This window comes from Hyaena hyaena, unplaced genomic scaffold, assembly GCF_003009895.1.
Source record: "Hyaena hyaena isolate Hyena2069 unplaced genomic scaffold, ASM300989v1 scaffold_546, whole genome shotgun sequence".
Classification (NCBI taxonomy): Eukaryota; Metazoa; Chordata; class Mammalia; order Carnivora; family Hyaenidae; genus Hyaena; species Hyaena hyaena.
The window spans coordinates 624,258-644,185 of NW_024081179.1; the positions used below are offsets into that span (position 1 = coordinate 624,258).

At 49.1% G+C, this 19,928-nt stretch overlaps 1 protein-coding gene across 1 annotated transcript in view; it reads left to right on the top strand.

Annotated features, from left to right (window-relative positions):
• TDRD9 (tudor domain containing 9) overlaps positions 1 to 19,928 on the top strand; it is a 104,912-nt gene that overhangs the window by 35,605 nt on the left and 49,379 nt on the right. The window contains exons 8-14 of the mRNA XM_039255783.1: positions 1,211 to 1,314; positions 7,780 to 7,844; positions 11,632 to 11,686; positions 11,827 to 11,911; positions 13,226 to 13,283; positions 15,861 to 15,965; positions 19,061 to 19,158. Of these exons, the coding sequence (XP_039111714.1) occupies positions 1,211 to 1,314; positions 7,780 to 7,844; positions 11,632 to 11,686; positions 11,827 to 11,911; positions 13,226 to 13,283; positions 15,861 to 15,965; positions 19,061 to 19,158 (570 nt within the window). The remainder of the gene's footprint in view (positions 1 to 1,210; positions 1,315 to 7,779; positions 7,845 to 11,631; positions 11,687 to 11,826; positions 11,912 to 13,225; positions 13,284 to 15,860; positions 15,966 to 19,060; positions 19,159 to 19,928) is intronic.

The following is a 19,928-nucleotide window of genomic DNA, read 5'->3' on the forward strand; positions in this document are numbered from 1 at the left end:
ACGTATATACAATAGGGTAGTACTCGGCCATCAAAAAGGATGAAGTCTTGCCATTTGCAACTACGTGGGCGGAACTAGAGGTGTATCATGCTAAGGGAAATTAGAGAAAGACAGATATCATAGGACCTCACGCATGGGGAATTTAAGATACAAAACAGATGAACATAAGGGAAGGGAAGCAAAAATAATGTAAAAACAGGGAAGGGAGACAAAACATAAGACTCTTAAATATGGAGAACAGAGTTGCTGGAGGGGGTGTGGGAGGGGGGATGGGCTAGATGGGGAAGGGGCATTAAGGAATCTACTCCTGATATCATTGTTGCACTCTGTGCCAACTAACTTGGATGTAAATTAAAAAAAATAAATTATTAAAAAAAATTTAAAAGATTTTTTAAAAAATATATTTTCATTTATTTCTAGGGGAGAGAGAGAGAGAGAGAGAGAGACAGCGTGAGCAGGGGAGGGTCAGAGAGAAAGGGAGATACAGACTCTGAAATTGGCTCCAGGCTCTGAGCTGGCAGTCAGCACAGAGCCCAACGCGGGGCTCGAACCCACGAACCGCGAGATCATGACCTAAGTGAAAGTCGGATGCTTAACCGACTAAGCCACCCAGGCGCCCCTAAAAGATTTTTAAAAGCTAAAAAAGTTACCAAAATGTAAAAGGAAGCCACAAATGAGAATAAAATATCTGCAAGTCATATATTTGAAAGAAAAAAATTGTAGTCTAGTGACCTGTGCACATAGATGACTTGGGTATATTCTTCCTGTAAGTTGGCAGATGTAACAGGGTGTTACCTACCCCGGTCCTTGTGACGTTGATGGTGTTGAAATCTCGGCTTGTGGGGGTGGGCGCCTGGCGGGGGAGGGGCACTGGCGCCGACTTCCAGAAGTGTTTGGAGCAGCTTACTGTCTGTCTTCAAGCTGGATTCCTGACCGGCATTCCATTTCTCTGACTGCATCCTCCCTCTGGTGACAGGGACAGGGGATGAATAAGGCTGGTGACAGGGACGGGACGAACTAGGCTGTACCGTGTGTGTTGGGACCTTGAGTAGAGCTTGATGCTTAGCAGGTGTTCACACATTGGCTGCAGGTGATACTCTTTTATTGGAGTGTTTGTTAAACTGATGCACCAAAGAGAGTTGCCTGTCCGACACCAGAACCCCTTGTGATCCTGTTCTGATCTTCCGGCCTTTCCTTTTCCTGTGTTCAGCTTTCTCTTCATGTCCTGGAGGAGCCGGTGATTACTAAGGACATATACGAAGTCGCCGTCTCCCTGATCCAGATGTTCGATAACCTGGATGTGAAGGACAGCGGGTAAGAGCCACTCCCCTGTGTGGCACACTTCGTGCACGATTTTAAATAGTTTGCTGCTCATTTAGAAACCGTTCAGTGTTTTTATAGTGTTTAGATATAACTGTGGATACTTTCTCCAGTAGTCACTGTGTATATTTTAAAATAAAGTTGGTACACTGCAATTTTTCAATTGGAAATTTCCATTTTAAAGTAGTTAAAATCAAGTACAGTCTTAATAAACTGGCAGTCACAGCCTAAAGAGAGAATGGTTTCCGGACGTGTGAGGTCCTGTCAGTCCTCGCCTGAGGCAAATGGAAGGGACCACGCTAGAAATTGTTGAGAGCATTTCCTTGCCTTGGTTTCTGTTTGTTAGGAAGATATGAGGGGCGCCTGCAGGGGGGGCGGGGGGGGCGCTCAGTTGGTTAAACATCTGATGTCGGCTCAGGTCATGATCTCGCAGCTTGTCGGTTCAAGCCCCGAGTCGGGCTCTGTGCTGATAGCTCGGAGCCTGGAGCTGCTTCAGAATCTGTGTCTCCCTCTTTTTCTGACCCTCCCCTGCTCATGCTCAGTCGGTTGGTCTCTCTCTCTTTCTCTCTCTCTCAAAAATAAACATTAAAGAAAATTTTTTAAAAACGGAAGATATGCCCCCAACACTGAGGCTCATTGGTCATCCATTTGCTCATTGTTTAGCTGGGCCTTTGAAACCTGGAACATATTTTCCCTTAGGAACAACTTCAGGTTGTAAGTGGGGGTTGGAGTCTGTGATATAAAACATATTATAGTATGTTATAGCCCTTTCTGTATTCATTTCGCTTCAGCACACGAATACAATTCATATGTTGGAACAACAGACCCTAAGGTTGGAGCGTCCACCTCCTCGCGGCATCGAGAATGTGCCTGTGGGCCGCCCGTCCATCGGGGCCCGACCCGCACGCCCGTGCCTCTCTCCTTTCACTGTTAGTTGCGAAGTGTAAAGATCTGTGAAGTCACTCGTGGTCTGACAGCCTTCAACACGACCCGAGGATGAGGGGGTTGCTACCCGGTCCCGTCCCCTCCAGCCCGCGTGCAGTTGTGTGTGATTTCAGCTCTGTTTCCGAGCTCCTTCATATTTTTGTCTGTCTTCTCTATTTTAAAAGATTTATTTCTGGCTTTGATTTTTTTTTTTTTTTAATTTGAGAAAGTGTGCGCACAAGCAGGGAAGAGGGACGGGGGAGAAAAGGAGACAATCTTAAGCAGGCTCCATGCTCTGCACAGAGCCTGACACGGGGCTCCACTCATTACCATGACCTGAGCCAAAATCGAGTCGGACACTTAACCGACTGAGCCACCCAGGTGCCCTTAGGGATTTTTTTTTTCCTTTTAAATAGACTTTGTTTTTTAGAGCAATTTTAGGTTCACAGCAACCTTGAGGAGAAAGTACAGAGTTCCTATGTGCTCGACATAGGCACAGTGCCCCCTACTGGCGGCATCTTGCCCTGGAGCAGTACATTTGTCATCATTGCCACATCGTCACCCCAAGTCCACAGTGTGGCTTCACTGTTGGGGCACGTTTGACGGGTTTCGGCAAGCGTGTGATGACGTGTATCCACCATGGTAGCGTCCCACTCTGAGATCCCCTCTGTTCTTCTGCCTGTTCCTCCCTCCCTCCCTCCCCTGTAACCCATGGCAATTGTGCATGATTTCCCACCCTCCGGTGTTGTCTCTTCCAGAATGTCCTGTAGCTGGGGTCATACACCTACACATTCTTTCGGATCGGTCTCTTTCACCTAGCAGTGCTCATTTCAGTTTCCCCCACGTCGTCTCCTGGCTCGAAGCCCATCTTCGTAGCGCTGCACAGCACTCCCTCGTCCGGAGGCCCGCAGTGTGTGTACCCCTTCCCCTGCTGAAGGTCATCTTGGCGGCGTCCAAGTTTGGGCGGTTCTGAAGGAAGCTGCTGTAAACACGAGCGTGCAGGCCTTCGTGTGGACATAAGTTTTCAGCTCCTTCGGGCAGAACCAAGGAGCAGGATCGCTGATCGTAGTTTTGTAAGAAGCCACCCAAGTGCCCTCCAGAGTCGCTGCGCCCTGTTGCGTTCCCGCAGCGATGGGGGGAGGCCCTGCTGCTCGGCGTGCCCACCAGCCTCTGGGCTTGCGAGAGTTCTGGGCTCGGCTGCTCTGTGTGTGGGCACGTAGCTCTTGACAGACGTCACCTACACCTGTGTGTTCAGCATTCTCTCTGTGCCCTGCTCTGTCGTGCATAATGCTGTGGGGCCCGAATTCCATGTTGGCACGTTTCGAGATCGCAGTCCCTGCTTTCTTTCTGTCTTGGCCTCTAAAATCTCTGCTGTTCCTTTACTGTCACTCTTTTCTGGATGGCTTGTGTTCAGGCGCGCCTTGTGCAGGTCGCAGAGTTGGGGTTCCTGTGTAGCCATTTGAAAATCTCTGGCTTACTGAGTTCAGCTGTCATCCTTACTGACGGGACTGATGTGTTTCGTCTCAGATGTGTCACACGTACTATGTGGCCTTTTCTTTTCTCTTTATAAAATTCTTTCTCGGTAGTTAGAAAGGCTTATGATTTTGTGGTTGTAGTTACCGTATCTTTATGGAAGGCCCGTAGGCCACTTTTCCCTTGCATGGTCTTCTGATACTTGTTATCGTCAGAAAATTTTCCCTGATTTCCACCTGTTTGTTAGCTTTGTGCCTAACAGGGAACTTCCTATTTGCCTCTTTCTGTTCAGCTTCCTTTCCCCCCTCATTTTCAAAATGACTTTATCGAGATAGTTTACATAACATATGATTCACTCCTTTAAGCTTTACAATTTAATAGCTTTTACAATAGTCCCATGTATGTGCCACTGTTACCTAGCCCATTTCAGAGTATCTTCATCGCCTTAGAGAGAAACCCTGACCCTTTCACTCTCTTCCTCACCCTTCCCCTTCGCCCCTGGCCCTGAGCAACCACTGATCATCTCCTTGTCCCTATAGGTGTCCCTGTTTTGACTTCCATGTACGTGGAATCCTAAAGGATGTGCTCTTTGGCGACTGGCCTCTCTCACTCACTGAGAGTTTTCATGGCCTCCTCCGTGTGGCAGCGCGCATCAGGGCTTTCTGCCTTCCTGCGACCGAAGTCATTCCCACTTGCAGGGCCCGGCAATGCCACTCATGTACTGATGGCAACTTAGCTTCTCTTTCTTCTTTCGGCTTTTGTGAATAATGCCACCATGAACGTTCATGTACAGCTACTTGTGTGGACATGTGTTTTCATTTTTCTTGGGTATGTAGCTAGGAGTGGAATTGCCGGCTCATACAGTAACTCTGTGCGTTTAACCAGGTGAGGAGCTGCCGGACCCGTGTCCAGAGCACTGTACCACCTGCAGTTCCCACCGGCAGCTCACGAGGGTCCCAGCTTTGCTCTGTCCTTGCCAGCGCTGGTTGGTGTGTGACCTTTGATTCCAGCCATCCTGGTGTGTGTGAAGTAGTGTCACGTCGTGGTTTTGACTTTTTCCTCGTGACTGATGATGTTGAACATCGTTTTATGATCTTATTGGACATTTGTATGTCCTCTTTAAAGGTGTGTGTATTTATATTTAGAGGCATACATCCTTTGATTTTAATTAGATTATTTGTTTTTTTATTATTAATCAGAAGGGTTCTGATTAATTAAGAGACAAGCCCTTAACCAGGAACATGATTTGCAAATATCTTCTCGCATCCTGAAGACTGTCTTTTTACTTTCTTGCTGGTGTTTCTTGAAGCACAAAAGCTGTTAATTTTGGTAAAGTCTGATTTGTTCAGTGTTTCTTTTGTCGCTCATGGTTTTGATGTCATTGTCAACAATACATTGCCGAGTTCAGGCTTATCAAGATTTTCCTCTGTGTTTTCTTCTAAGGGTGTTACAGTTCGGGTTTTTTCATTTAGGTCTTAGGTCTCTGCGTTGAGTTTTACAGTGAGAGTCCAGCTTCCTTGCGGAGCGTGTGCGCCAGTCCCTGGCCCCGCACTGTTGGCTGAAAGGCTCTCTGTCCCCCTTGTGTGTTGGCTGCCTTCTTGAAGATGAGTTGGCCGCAGACGTGTGTATGGGTTTATTTCTGGACTCTAAATTCTCTTCTGTTGTCTCTGTGTCTGTCTTTGGGCTAGCACCACACTACCTTGATTACCACTGTTTTGAAGTAATTTTGAAATTAGAAGTATGAAATCTTCCTAACTTCATTCTTACTCACAATTATTTTGGCTGTTCCGTGTCCATTGAACTCCCATGTGAACTTTTAGAATCAGCTTGTCAATCTCTACAGAGAACCCGGGACTCTGAAAGGGATTGTGTGGAGTCTGTGGATCTGGGGAACATTACCATCTTAGCTGTTACCGTATGAAGTCTTCCAGCATGATATATTTCTCTGTTTCTTTAGATTCTTAAAAATCATTTTCAACAATGCTTAGTAATTTTCAAAATATAAGTTTTGCATTATCTTGCTAGACATATTCCCATGGTTTTTTTTTTTTGATGTTATTGTGAATGAAATTATTTTCTTAATTTCATTTTTGGATAGTTCATTACAAGTGTATCAAAATAACAATTGATTTTTTTTTTTTAATATTTTTATTTATTTCTAGGAGAGAGAGAGAGACAGTGAGAGCAGGGAAGGGTCAGAGAGAGAGGGAGTCACAGACTGAAACAGGCTCCAGGCTCCGAGCTGGCAGTCAGCACAGAGCCCGACGTGGGGCTCGAACCCACGAACTGTGAGATCATGACCTAAGCGAAAGTCGGACGCTCAACCGACTAAGCCACCCAGGCGCCCCTAACAATTGATTTTTGTATATTGATCTTTTATCCTGCAGCTTTGCTGAAGTCATTTATTAGTTCTGGTATGATTACTTTAAAAATTTTTTAATGTTCATTCATTTTTGAGAGAGACAGAGACAGAGCATGAGCAGGGGAGGGGCAGAGAGAGAGAGGGAGACAGAATCTGAAGCAGGCTCCAGGCTCCGAGCTGTCAGCACAGAGCCTGATGCAGTGCTTGAACCCCTGAGTAGTGAGATCATGACCTGAGCCAAAGTTGGACTCTTAACTGACTGAGCCACCCAGGCAACCCCAGAGTTTTTTTCTTGGGCAAGTTTCAGTGTCTTTTTAGGAATATGTCCGTCTCCCGTCCGCTATCTACTTTGTTGGCATACAGTCATCCGTAGTGTTTCTTTGTAGTCTTTTTATTTCTATAAAGTCAGTAGTAATGTCCTTTCTTTCATTTTTAAAACGTTTACTTATTTTGAGAGAGAGCAAGCGAGCGAGCGCATGTGTGAACTGGGGAGGGGCAGAGAGAGAGATGGAGACAGAGAACCCCAAGCAGGCTCCACACGGTCAGCACAGAGCCCAACGCAGGGCTTGAACCCATGACTGTGTGATCACAGTCGAGCCAGAGTCAAGAGTAGGACACTCAACTGACGGAGTCACCCAGGCTTCCCTTTCATTTCTCATTCTAGTATTTTCAATCTTCTCTCTTTTTCTTTTGGTCAAAAAGCTAAAGATTTGTCCATTTCATTGATCTTTTTAAAGTCCTGAGTTTGAGTTTTGTTGATTTTTTGTTGTTGTTGTTTTACTTTCTCTGTCTTACTAGTTTTCACCCTAGTCTTTGTTAATCCCTGGAAGAGCCGGTCAGCAGCAGTCCGGGCCGCGCCTGGGACCAGTGCCCGCGGGGAAGGGGAAGGGGCGTGGGGTGAGCTTGTGGCTCCAGCACTGTGTCTCTTGGCCCCCTTCTGCCCCTGACGGTGTCTTGCTGCTAAACCGAAGGCACCGTCTGTCTCTCCAGCTAGAGCGTGGTCTCCACAGAGAGCAGGGCCCATGTTTGTCTTGGGGCCGGGCTGCCTGCCATGCGAGGAGAGCTCCCGGTGTGCGGAGACCGCAGCGATCCTCTCACACCAAGGACGTATTTTGACAGGAGTGGGAAGGCCAGCTGATGCTTTGAGTTTAAGTTTTGCTTGTAATTATTTTATTATTATTTTATTTATTTATTAAAAAAACTTTTAAACATTTATTTATTTTTGAGAAACAGAGAGACAGAGCATGAGCAGGGGAGGGGCAGAGAGAGAGAGAGGGAGACACAGAATCTGAAGCAGCTCCAGCCTCTGAGCTGTCAGCACAGAGCCCGATGTGGGGCTCAAACCCATGAGCCGTGAGATCCTGACCTGAGCTGAAGTCGGACGCTTAACCAACTGAGCCACCCAGGCGCCCCTACTTGTAGTTATTTTAAAAGTGTTGTATTTTGAGATTCTGGATTATAGTAACTAAATTTCAAGGGAAAATTTGGCATGTGAGTTTTATGGGAGTCAAGAGTCGTGGGGTCCCCCAGTGACTGTGGGGCCATGTCCCGGGGCCTCTGTGTTTCCTTACATACAAGAAAGAACACACTGGATCATCTGTAAGAGACTTTCACGATCAGAAGCCTGGACTGTTCAGGTTTTGGACCAGTGATGGCTACTTGTGCCTGGATTAACGTCTGTGCGCTCATGTTTGTAACAGGAACAAAGCCAGGTGGGGCACCCAGCTCGTGCTGGAGCGCAGCAGCGTGTTGGTGTTTTTGCCAGGTGAGTTTCACGCTTGTGACCTGAAATCATAGTGTCCTGGGTGGAGGCTGTGTTTGTGTCTAGCCCATTTTGTGAAAAATGAACAAATATGAACAAATATGATTTTCAGTTTGATCTCTTATTGTAACCTTTGTATTGCTAAAATGATCATGAAGAGTTTAATTTTTTTTAAGTTTTGAAAATTCTGCTTCTACTTTTGTAGGCTTCCATCCTTTTTTAAAAATATTTATTTTTGAGAGAGAGAGAGCGCGAGCAAGCGCAGGGGAGGAGCAGAGACAGAGGGAGACATAGAATCCGAAGCAGGCTCCAGGCTCTGAACTGTTAGCACACAGCCTGACGCGGGGCTCGAACCCACAAACTCTGAGATCATGCCTGAGCTCAAGTTGGATGCTCAACTGAGTGAGACACCCAGATGCTCTACTCCTTTTTTTTTTTTTTTTTTTTTTTTTAAAGGTTATTTACTTCTTTTGAGACAGAGAGACACAGAGCATGAGCAGGGGAGGGGCAGAGAGAGAGGGAGATCGAGAATCTTAAGAAAACCTTGCACTGTCAGTACAGACTTGAACCCACAAACTGAGATCATGACATAAGCTGAAATCAAGAGTTGATTTTGACACTTAACAGACTAGCCACCCAGGTGTCTTAAGAGTTTAATTTTTAATTTAATTTTATTTATTTTTTTAGAGTTTAACTTTTTAAAGGCAGTTTTATCTGCTTCCAAATTTTCAATAAAGTAATTGGCTTTGTTAAATTTGCTATTTCACGTATATGGTTGTAAATGTGAGGTAATTGCTGTCAGTGTACACTTAAAGGCTACTTAATGATAGTGTTGTTAGTGTGACAGCATGACAGTCATCGGAAAAGTCTTTGTGTCCTTTTCTCAGTATTTGGGGAAATCGGTCTTTTTTTTTTTTTTTTTTTTACAAATAGTTTATTGTCAAATTAGTTTCCACATAACACTCAGTGCTCATCCCCACAAGTGCCCTCCTCCATGCCCATCCCCCCTCCCCCCCACACATCAGTCCTCAGTTTTTGTCAGCATTCAAGAGTCTCTCATGGTTTGCCTCCCTCCGTCTCCCCCACCATTTCCTCCCTTCTTCTCCCCCTTGTTCCTCCGTCAAGTTCCTCCTAATCCTCCTGTACGTGCAAACATACGGTATCTGTCCTTCTCTGCCTGACTTATTTCGCTCAGCATAACACCCTCAAGGTCCATCCATGTTGCTACACAGGCCAGATTTCATTGTTTCTCATTGCCATGTAGTATTCCATTGTATAGATAAACCACATCTTCTTGATCCGTTCATCTGTTGATGGACACTTAGGCTCTTTCCATGTTTTAGCTATTGTGGAGAGTGCTGCTATGAACATTGGGGTACATGTGCCCCTGTGCATCAGCACCCCTGTATCCCTTGGGTAAATTCCTAGCAGTGCTATTGCTGGGTCATAGGGGAGTTCTATTGTTAGTTTCCTGAGGAACCTCAACACTGTTTTCCAGAGGGGCTGCACCAGTTTACATTCCCACCAACAGTGTAGGAGGGCGCCCGTTTCTCCACATCCTCGCCAGCATCTAGAGTTCTCTGATTTGCTCATTTTAGCCACTCTGGCTGGCGTGAGGTGGTATCTCAGTGTGGTTTTGATTTGTGGGGAAATCGGTCTTTTGACTACCTGAAAAAAGATTAATTTGTGGTAAATTGTACTTTCTCAAAATGTTTAAAAAAATTAATGTTTAGGGGCGCCTGGGTGGCTTAGTCGGTTGGGCGTCCGACTTTCGCTTAGGTCATGATCTCGCGGTTCGTGGGTTCGGGCCCCGCGTCGGGCTCTGTGCTGACTGCCAGCTCAGAGCCTGGAGCCTGTTTCAGTCTGTGACTCCCTCTCTCTCTGACCCTCCCCTGCTCACGCTGTCTCTCTCTCTCCTAGAAGTAAATAAAAACATTAAAAAAAAAAAATTAAAAAAAAAAAATTAATGTTTATTTATTTTTGAGACAGAAACAGAGCGTGAGTAGGGGAGGGACTGAGAGAGAGAGGGAGACACAGAATCTGAAGCAGCTCCAGGCTCTGAGCTGTCAGCACAGAGCCCGATGAAGGGCTCGAACTCACTAACCAAGAGATCATGACCTGAGCCAAAGTCAGTGAAACATTATGATGATAATTCCTGTCTTTTTTGTTGTTGGAAGGAAAAGATAGCATACAGGTGTTTGTGCTAGTAGATTTGGAGAACAAAAAGCCTGAATTAAAGTAACTTACTTAATTTTGGGGATGCAACATTTAAGTTTACAACTTTGATTATGTTTTGCTTATGTTGCAGTGGAGGAGTTTTGTATCCAGGAAACAAGCATTAGCTGACAGTGGGTGGACTTGCAGTTACCCCAATACATGTTTATCAAAGGCTGCTGTGTGTGTAATAGCACATTAAGGAAAAGTATGGCCAGAGCAGAGCCATAGGGGCACTGGCTCAGGAATACCTAATAGTGAGATAGATACCTTCTGTCAAGCATTGTCTGTAGAAAATATTTATAAATGGTATTTTGCAGTTTACTGTGTCTTCTTTCTTTTTTTTTTTTTTTTAAATATTTTTATTTATTTCTAGAAGAGAGAGAGAAACAGCGTGAGCAGGGGAGGTTTAGAGAGAGAGGGAGTCACAGACTGAAACAGGCTCCAGGCTCTGAGCTGGCAGTCAGCACAGAGCCCGATGCGGGGCTCGAACCCACGAACCGCGAGATCATGACCCAAGCGAAAGTCGGACGCTCAACCGACTAAGCCACCCAGGCGCCCCTACTGTGTCTTCTTTCTGTTACGTGTTTATGTGAATGCAGGTGTGATAGATGTTTATTTCTTTATTGATCTTTGGGAGCGGTTCTGTGTTAGCTTCCTTGGGCTGCTGTAACAGAGTGCTACCAAGTGTCAGGCTTAACACAGTAGGAATTTATTCTCTCACTGCTCTGGAGGCCAGGAGTTCAAGATAGAGGCGTGAGCAGGTCTTTGCTCCCTCTGGGGTTCCAGGTACAACCCTCCCTTGACTGCCGGCTTCCGGCAGCCGCAGGCCATCCATCCGCCACATTCCTTGGCTTGTGGCTGCGTCCCTCCCGTCTCTGCCTCCCTTGTTAATGTGGCGCCCTCTCCGTGTGTCTGGGCCTCTCCCTTCCTCTCATGGGGACACCAGTCCTATGGAGTGAGGTCCCGTCCACCCCAGTCTGTCCTTACCTTAGCTCGTTATGTCCGCAGTGACGCTGTTTGCAGACAAAGCCCCGTGCTCAGGCGCGGTAGTTAGGACTCCCACACCTCTTCGGAGGGCACAGGGCAGCACATTGCAGGCTTCGTAATTCAAGTTGAGACCAAAAGCACATGAAAGTTTCATGTATCCTTAGCCCTTTTTAAAACCTAATGAAAAAAATTTAGCATATCTGTGTGACCAAAACTTTCTGAATACTCTTTTGGTTGTAAAATGTTACATGTTCACTATAGAACGTTTGGAAAAATCAGTGGGAAATAAAAATGTAATTATTCAGATGCCACACTTACAGGCAGGCACTGTTGTGGGAAGGAAAACACCAGAAGAATGTGGGCTTTTTCCCCCATATTTTTGAGTTATTAGTGGTTAATGTCATTGTACATTTTTATTTGTAATTGAGACGTAATTGGGCAAACAGGACAGCCAAGTCAAAGTGAAATACGGCCTTTTTTTGAAAAAGGTATCATCTAATTTAAAGGTTGGTTGGTTTTTTTGTTTTTTTTTTTTTAAGCAAGACAGTACATCTTTTTTTCCCCCTCCCCTTTCTTTCTTCTCCAGGTCTGGGTGAAATAAACTATATGCATGAACTTCTCACAAACATAGTTCACAAAAGGTATGTTTTAAATGGCATGGGTCTGTTTTTACTGGTACATTGTTGTTTCTGTCCTCAGTGATTCTGGTCAACTCTGAACAGTTACTCATTTCTGCGTGCTCTCACATAGATCTACTCTTTGTGGCCGTTTTGTTCTGTAGGTTACAGGTTTACCCGCTCCATTCAAGTGTGACTTTAGAAGAACAGAATAATGTGTTTCTAAGTCCAGTTCCCGGGTACAGAAAGGTAGGCACCCGGGGGGCAGGTTGCAAGTGCTCCTGGTACATTTTCCACAGAGACTCTGCCACGGGAGAAGGCGGGCATCTCCGTGCACTGGTGCGACGTGCCCTGTTGTGGGGACTCGCTCGAACACATGCTGGCCTGACAGCCACGGATGTGGTTTCATTTTTGTCTTTTATTTTGTAAGTCGGTGGCTGATCTGTTTTTATTTCCTCGACTTGAGGGCATCGTTGCTGGTGGATTTTGATGCTTTTACTTCTTGGCGTTTCTCACGTTGTGGGACTGTCGTGGCGTCATCAGCTCTGTTCTGTGACCTTGGACAGAGCCACATTCTCAGTCTAGGTTCAGGAGGATTCCCGTGCCCTCCGGTGGTGCCTGGAGACAGGAGTAGCACAGGCCTCCTGGCTCTGCTGGAGCTGGTCAGGAGCCTCAGGTCCAGCCCAACCCCCCGCTGCCCTGCCAGCGTGCGGCGCCACAGTGGTGGCCGGCGCCCCAGGGCAGCTGCAGGCTTGGCCCTTCCTCTGGGGTCAGCTTGCTAGTGCCCGTCGCCCCGCGCTGACCCCAGGGCCCCAGAAGCAGCAATTCCCAGGTCTGGGACAGCTGTCCTTGCCTGGCTTCTCACCTGTTGCCTTAAAGTGCCTGCCGTGTTGTGGGCTCCCCGAGAGGGATGACGCCAGGAAGAGGGGTAGCGGTTACGGCCATGCCTGTGGCCCTGGACAGATAGATGGCCTGGGTCCCTTCACCTGTAGTAGTGTGGCCATCGGCAAATCGCATTTGTGAGACTGCACGTTTCCTGTCTGAATGCAGAGCTGCTAGGGAGGCAGATTATGGCCATGGGTACCAGGACTTGAGTCACAGTAGTGTCCCGGTGCCTGGGTGCGCGCACTGAGGGGCCGTAGGTGCTGGGGGTTGAACACGCGCTTCGCGCCAGGCTCGGTTGTAAGCACTTTACACCTGTTAGCTCCTGCGATCCTCACACCGGCCCTGTGGGGCGGGCATCGTTATTATTGTCCACATTGCATCTGTGAGGACAGGGAGGTAAGAAAGTGGCTGAGGGGCCCCCCCCGGTATGGGGCAGAGCTGCAAGGTACACAGGTTTGGCTGCTGAGCACCCCCCACCCCGCATTGCCTCCCCCACCCTCCTCCCAGACCCTTGATCAGTTGTGTTTTATATAAAATAGGAAAACTGTTAATTTAAAAATTTGAGTCCAGTATTCATATTAAGAATCTTTTAAATAATCTTTGAGCTTGAGTTTGACTTTGCCCAGTGTTTCCAGTACATGATAGGAATGTCAGATGCTTGTTGTTGTTGTTTGATAGATTATTCTGTCCACCAACATCGCGGAAAGCTCCGTCACAGTTCCGGATGTTAAGTACGGTAAGATGCTTCTGTTTTCCTCCCGACGTAAACTGTAGTGTTTGAAGGCCCCTTTCCCCTTCAGGAGTCGCTCCCTCTCCTCCTCCCCAGCTCCCGTGCTGTTGCAAGAGAGAATTCAGAAAAGTAGTTCCTACAGTTTCTCTGTGCTTGTAGTTCACCACTTCCTCCTCCTCCGGGGGCGCTGTCCCCCCCCCCCCAGTGGACAGTGGGGCCTGGGGCTGCCCCCCATGGAGGTCTGTGACCCCCCCAGGTGGAGGGGGGGTGAGGGCCGGAGCGCGGCTCGTCTCTGTCACTCAGGGAAGCCGAGTGGGCCACCGTGTCAGCTCGGCCTGGAGCCGCTCTGCGTGCACGTCCATGAGCACGTTGTGAGATGGCTTTATTAATGGATTTTCTAAAGTCATTAGCTCATAGTTTGAAGCCTCCCGCATGGCAGGCACCGCTGTGGGCGCCGGGAGAGCAGTGATGATGCGCGGAAGCCCTGCCTCCGGCGGCCGCGTTCTGCTGGGAGAGCGGGCAGACGCAGGCAGGCGTGCAGGTCGCTTCAGGTGGGGCCGCGCGCTCTGTGTAGGGTTATGGCCCCGGGGGAGCGATCTTAGGGCGATGAGGGAGCACCTCGCTGAGGAAGCAGTATTTGGGTGAGACTTGAATCGAGTGAGGAACGAGCTGTGGGAAGATGCGGATCTGAGGAGCAGCAGGGACGACATGGCTGGACAGAGAAACGTGTACACATGGGATGTGGCGGTGTCTTGCCCCCGTGCCAGGGATTGTTCGAGGAGCTGGGGGAAATCGTCACCAGGAGGAAGTCTTCATTCTCACGCCACCTTCAGGGCTGGGTAACAGACAGGCGATAAATAAGACAAGAGCACGTAGCAGGTGAAGTGAAGGAGTATCAAGGGGAGTACGTGGAGGGGGAGTGTACGTGGAGGGGGAGTAGGGGAGAAGGACAGCAGACGCTGTTGGTGAGACGGCCTGGGGGGGTGTGTGGGGAAGAGTGTAGGAGGGACCAAGGGTCACAGTCTGTAAAGCAAGTGCAGGAAACAGGGAGGCCCGGAGCTGTCTCAGGTGAGGGGAGAGGAAGTGGTTGGAGGGAGAGGTCAAGGAGGTCACGGGGTACCAGGTTATGCAGAGCTTTGTGGGGCGTTTTGCTGGAGGTCAGGAAAGGAGGGGAGGAGAGAGGCATTGGAGACCGGGAAGTCAGCACATTCTGCTGTCAAGGGGAGCAGAGAAATGGGGAGGTTGCCAAAGGGGGTGTTTCGACCAAAAGAACACCTTTCCGGGACGGACAGGAAACCCAGTGTCTGGGTGATGGGGACGGTGTGGGGGGTGATGCGGGAGAGAGAGGATGTGGTCTCGTCCTCGTGCGGGGATGCGATGGGGCACCACGTGGGTGCCGGGCCTCCGTGTGCACGTGGGCGCCTTACCCTGCCTCCCAGGGAAGTGCTGAGTGTGAGGACGGGTGGCCGGGGGAGCTCCTGAGGCGCTCTGCTGCCTCTGCTTCCCCGGGTGAGCTAGAGGCACGGCCGCCAGGGAGGACTGAAAACGGGGGGTGGAGATGGGATGGGGGGGACGCCATAGAGCTTTGAGGAGAAGACCCTGAAGGTGGACAGGTTGATGGACCAGAGGCCAGGTGCCCCGAGGGCCACTCACATCCAGTGGCCAGTGATGGGAAGGGGGCAGTCAGCCTGCTGGGTGTGTCCTTCCCTGGCCCTGGGGCCGCGCATTGGAGGTGGGGAGTGCAGTCCCCAGGGCTGCGGACGGATAGCTGACGGGTCACAAGACAGATGCTGGAAAGGCCTGGAGGCAGGTTCCGAGAGGGCGCTGCTGTCACCGTGACGCGGGTGTCACCTGGGGCTGGAGGGTGAGGGAAGGGATGATCAGAGGAGAGGGTTCGTGGGACCAGGAGGCTGAATGCCACCGACATGGCTTCTTGGGCCTGAAGCCACCAAAATTCGGGTGGGAGCAGTGGAGGAGGCTGCGGGGACTGGGGAACCAGCACAGGGGGGTGCTGGTGGTGAACTGAATGAGGCATAGGTTTTATGGAGGGCAGTGGCGGTGAGGGCCGGCTGGGTGTGGGAGGGGCTGGGAGGGGCATCGAGGAGATGGCACCCTGCCGGCCAGCCCCCCCCCGCCCCCCGCCCCAGTCAGGACAGGGAGAAGGTAGCCATCTGGCAGCCGGCCTGTAGGTGAGGACACTGAAGCCCCGAGAGATTAGGCAGCGCCCCGCCCCGCCAGGGACGGGAGCCCCTGCAGCCCTGCATCGTGGCCACTTCTGTGCTGCCCGCATTGTGCCCTCTGATGCTCTTTGGCATGCAGTCCAGACGGGCTCTTCTTATGGCTTGTGGGTCCGCAGGGCTTATGCTCTTTGTGCCCAAGGGCTCCCGGGCCTTAGAAGAAGGAATGTGACCACAGCCTCTGTCCTGGGCGGTAAGGAGTAGCTGGTGCATTTCCAGAGGCTTCTGTGATGTGCACTGATTCTAAAGGCTGCATGATTCATGCTGTTTGATCACTATGCATTGTGATTATTACACATTTATCTCTTGTTAGCATGGTGTTTACATTCCTTTTTTTAAATGACAGTTATAGATTTTTGTTTGACTAGAACTCTGGTTTGTGATGAAGATACGAATTATCAGAGTCTGCGATTGAGCTGGGCCTCTAAAACCAGTTGTAATCAGAGAAAAGGTAAGGCCTGTGTTCCAGCACGGTAATGAATTGGTGGCACATTCATATGTTTTAAAAAATTTGGCCTTTGTGTTTTTACTCTTATGCAGATACTTTCTTTACTTAAACCAGCAATGACTCACATCACCATGCAGTTCATTTAAATTTGCAGTTCTCCACTCATCCACAGAATTGGGTGACAGTCTTTGTACATAATGGACAGGCGTCTGATTGTTTCAACACTGTCATTTTTTTTGCAGTGGATTTTATTTTTTTAACTTATTTTTTTAATGTTTGTTTATTTTTGAGAGAGAGAGACAGAGTGTGAGCAGGGGAAGGGCAGAGGGAGAGAGGGAGACACAGAATCCAGGACAGGCTCCAGGCTCTGAGCTGTCAGCACAGAGCCTGACACAGGGCTTGAACTCACAAACAGTGAGATCATGATGTGAGCCAAAACCAAGAGTCAGATGCTTAACTATCTGAGCCACCCAGGCGTCCCTGCAGTGAATTTTAAAAAGCATTTGGGGAATAGTTATGGAAACCAAATACATTTTTGGTAATATTTTAAAAAATGTTTGTTTATTTTTGAGGCAGAGATAGAGCTTGAGGCAGGGAGGGGCAGAGAGAGAGGGAGACACAGAATCCGAAGCAGGGTCCAGGCTCTGAGCTGTTAGCACAGAGCCCGACGCAGGGCTCGAACCCATGAGCAGTGAGATCATGACTTGAGCCAAAGTTGGACGCTTAACTGACTGAGCCACCCAGGTGCCTCCATTTTTGATAATTTTTAAAAAATGTTTTTATTTATTTATTAAAAAAATTTTTTTTACTGTTTTTTATTTTTTTCTGAGAGAGAGAGAGACAGACAAACAGAGACAGTGTGAGCAGGGGAGGATCAGAGAGAGAGGGACACAGAACCCGAAACAGAGGCTCCAGGCTCTGAGCTAGCTGTCAGCACAAAGCCCAACGCGGGGCTCAAACCCACAAACCATGAGATCATGACCAGAGCCGAAGTTGGACGCTTAACCGACTGAGCCACCCAGGTGCCCTTGTATTTATTTTAGAGAGAGCACAAGTTGAGGAGGGGCAGGGAAAGGGAGACACAGAATGCAAAGCAGGCTCCATCTCCAAGCTGTCAGCACAGAGCCCAGCCTGGGGCTCAACCGCAAGAACTGCTAGATCATGACCTGAGCCGAAGTCGGTTGCTCAGCTAGCTTAGCCACCCAGGTGCCCTTGTATTTATTTTGAGAGGAAGAGAGAGAGTGAGAGAGAGCACACACATGCACATGTACAAGGAAGGGGCAGAGAGAGGGAGAGAGAATCTCCTCACTGTCAGCCCAGAGCCTGACTTGGGGCTCGGACCCTCAAACTGTGAGATCATGACTGAAGCCAAAACCGAGTTGGACGCTCGCCTGACTGACTGTCCAGGCGCCGCAGAACTACTTCTTGCTGGATCCCATGGTGCCCTTCACCTGTGGAAGGCTGTTGGAGTGTCTCCGGTTGCTGGCAGTTAAACGTAAAGCCACTAAGAATACTGACGTGCAGGCTTTGTGTGGATGTAAGTTTTCATTTCTCTGGGATAAAAGCCTAGGAGCACAGTCACTGGGTGATGTGGTGAGCGTGTGGTTAGTTTTCTAAGAAATTGCCTCAGACTGTTCCCTCGGTTGCTGCATGGCAGCTCCAGCAGTGCATAGGACTCAGTTTCCCCACATCAGCGGCAGCATTTGGTGTCAGCAGCTCTTTTTATTTTCGCCATTCTGAAGGCACCTGGTGGTCTCCCCTTGTGATTTTAATGTCCGTTTCCCTGCCGGCTGGTGGCGTGAGCGCCTCTTCCCATGCTGCTCTGCTGTTCGGGTGCCTCCAGGGAAGTGTCTGTTCACGGCTCCTGCCCGTTTTAGGATTGTGCTGTGGGTGCTCTGACGGGTGAGGCTGGGGGCTCTCCATGCACCCTTGAAACCAGTCCTCTGGGAGATGTTGGCTGTGCGGTTTGCACACGTCTCTCCCAGCCTGTCCTTTTCTGTGTCTCCTCTTTTTCACTGGGTCTTTTGGAGAGAAGAGTCTTAAACTTGGCTGAGGTCTGCCTCTTCTGGGTTGCGTTTGGCGTCATGTGCGCGAACGCTTCCTCTTGCCCTGCGTCCCCAGGGGATTTCTCCTGGCTTTTCTTCTCAGGCTTCCCAGCTGTGTGTTCTATGTTTATGGCTGTGACCTGTTTGAATTAACTTAAAATTTTTTTTTAAATTTTTATTTATTTTTGAGAGAGTGAGAGAGAGAGTGTGAGCAGGGAAGGGGCAGAGAGAGGGAGACACAGAATCTGAAGCTGTCAGCACAGAGCCTGATGCAGGGGCTCAAACCCACAGACCATGAGATCATGGCCTGAGTCGAAATCAAGAGTCGGACGCTTACCTGACTGAGCCACCCAGGCACCCCGGGGCTACCCGATTTTTTTAAAGCTGGGTATTTATTAAGGACACCCTTTCCCCTCCCCGTCCCTTTATCCTTGGGAGATTTTATTACGTGTCGGATTACAGGAGTGTCCACTCCCACAGGCAGTGCAGTCACGGGAGGAGAGGTGTGCGTGGTGCTGCGGGAGGGCCGGGCCCACTCCGAGCTGTGTGCGAGTGATCCCTCGCTTCACACGAAGCAGCGGCCGTGACAGCTGCCTCTGCATGGGCCTTGGGGCGGAGGCCGCTGGACAATCCCAGGCAAACGGTGGCACCGACAGCCTGCGCATGTCTCATTGCTCAGCCACATCACTGGGGGACCACACCCGCTCCCGCCAACTTTATGCATTTTGTGTTTTTATTCGTATGAGCTTTGCATTTGCAGGAAGTTTCTTGTATTTAATGTGTTTTGATTTTCATTGCATATTGGGGCCAATGTGGTTTTCTTTAGAAATAATGCATTGGATTGTATGCCGTCGATCACCGAGGAGAATTCAGCGCTTAGTCTGCCTACACGAGAGGTCTTTGGAAACCAACTTATTCTAGTCTTTACCGACCGGGTCTGGTAGAAGAAATCAAGGGTTTTTCTTCATATTTAATGGTTATTCTTACATACATGTTTATGCTAATGTGAAAGCGATTAATGCCAGATGGCGTTTGGATGTCTCTCCTTTGCAGGCCGTGCGGGAAGAGTGTCTAAAGGCCACTGCTATAGACTGATCCGCAGGGATTTCTGGGACAGCTCCATCCCTGATCACGTTGTCCCTGAGATGTTGGTAATACTCTCTAGTCATTCCCAAAGTTTGCTTTTTATAGGCAGGGCCTTTTTTAAAAAAATATTTTATTTTTGAGAGAGAGAGATAGAGACAGCATGAGCAGGGGAGGGTCAGAGAGAGGGAGACACAGAATCTGAAACAGGCTCCAGGCTCTGAGCTGCCAGCACAGAGCCTGACGCAGGGCTCGAACCCATGAACCATGAGGTCATGACCTGAGCCGAAAGTCAGACGCTTAACCAACTGAGCCACCCAGGCGCCCCTTTATAGGCAGAGTCTTATTGAACGGTCTAAGTAATACAGTGGTAGGTGTTATAATTTTGATTTCAGGAAAATCATTGTCTGACCAAACTGGTCTCTAATCCCGGCGCTGGCTCGCCACTTACTGAGCACCCGGCGCTCTGCTAGGACCTCACATGCACGTTCAGTTTCTAGTGAGAGGAGGGCCTCCTCCCCTTTACAGCCATGGTATGGGCTCAGCCGCTGGCTTCCTCTTTGTCCTCTCCTCTCGTCTTCCTTCCCTCTATCTTCCTCTTCCTTCTTTCTCCCGCTTTCCCTTCCTCCCTCTCCCCATCTCTCTCCCTCCTCCCCATTGATCTCTCCCCTCCTCTCACTCCCCCATCTGTCTGTCTCTCTGCCTCTTCCCCCATCTGTCTCTCCCCCCTCCCTGCCCCGTCTCTCTCCCTCCCTCGCCTGCACAGCTCCTCTTTTTCTTTGTCTCTCTTGCTCTTTCTCCTTCTCTCACCCTTTGTCTCTTTCCATCTTCTGTTTTT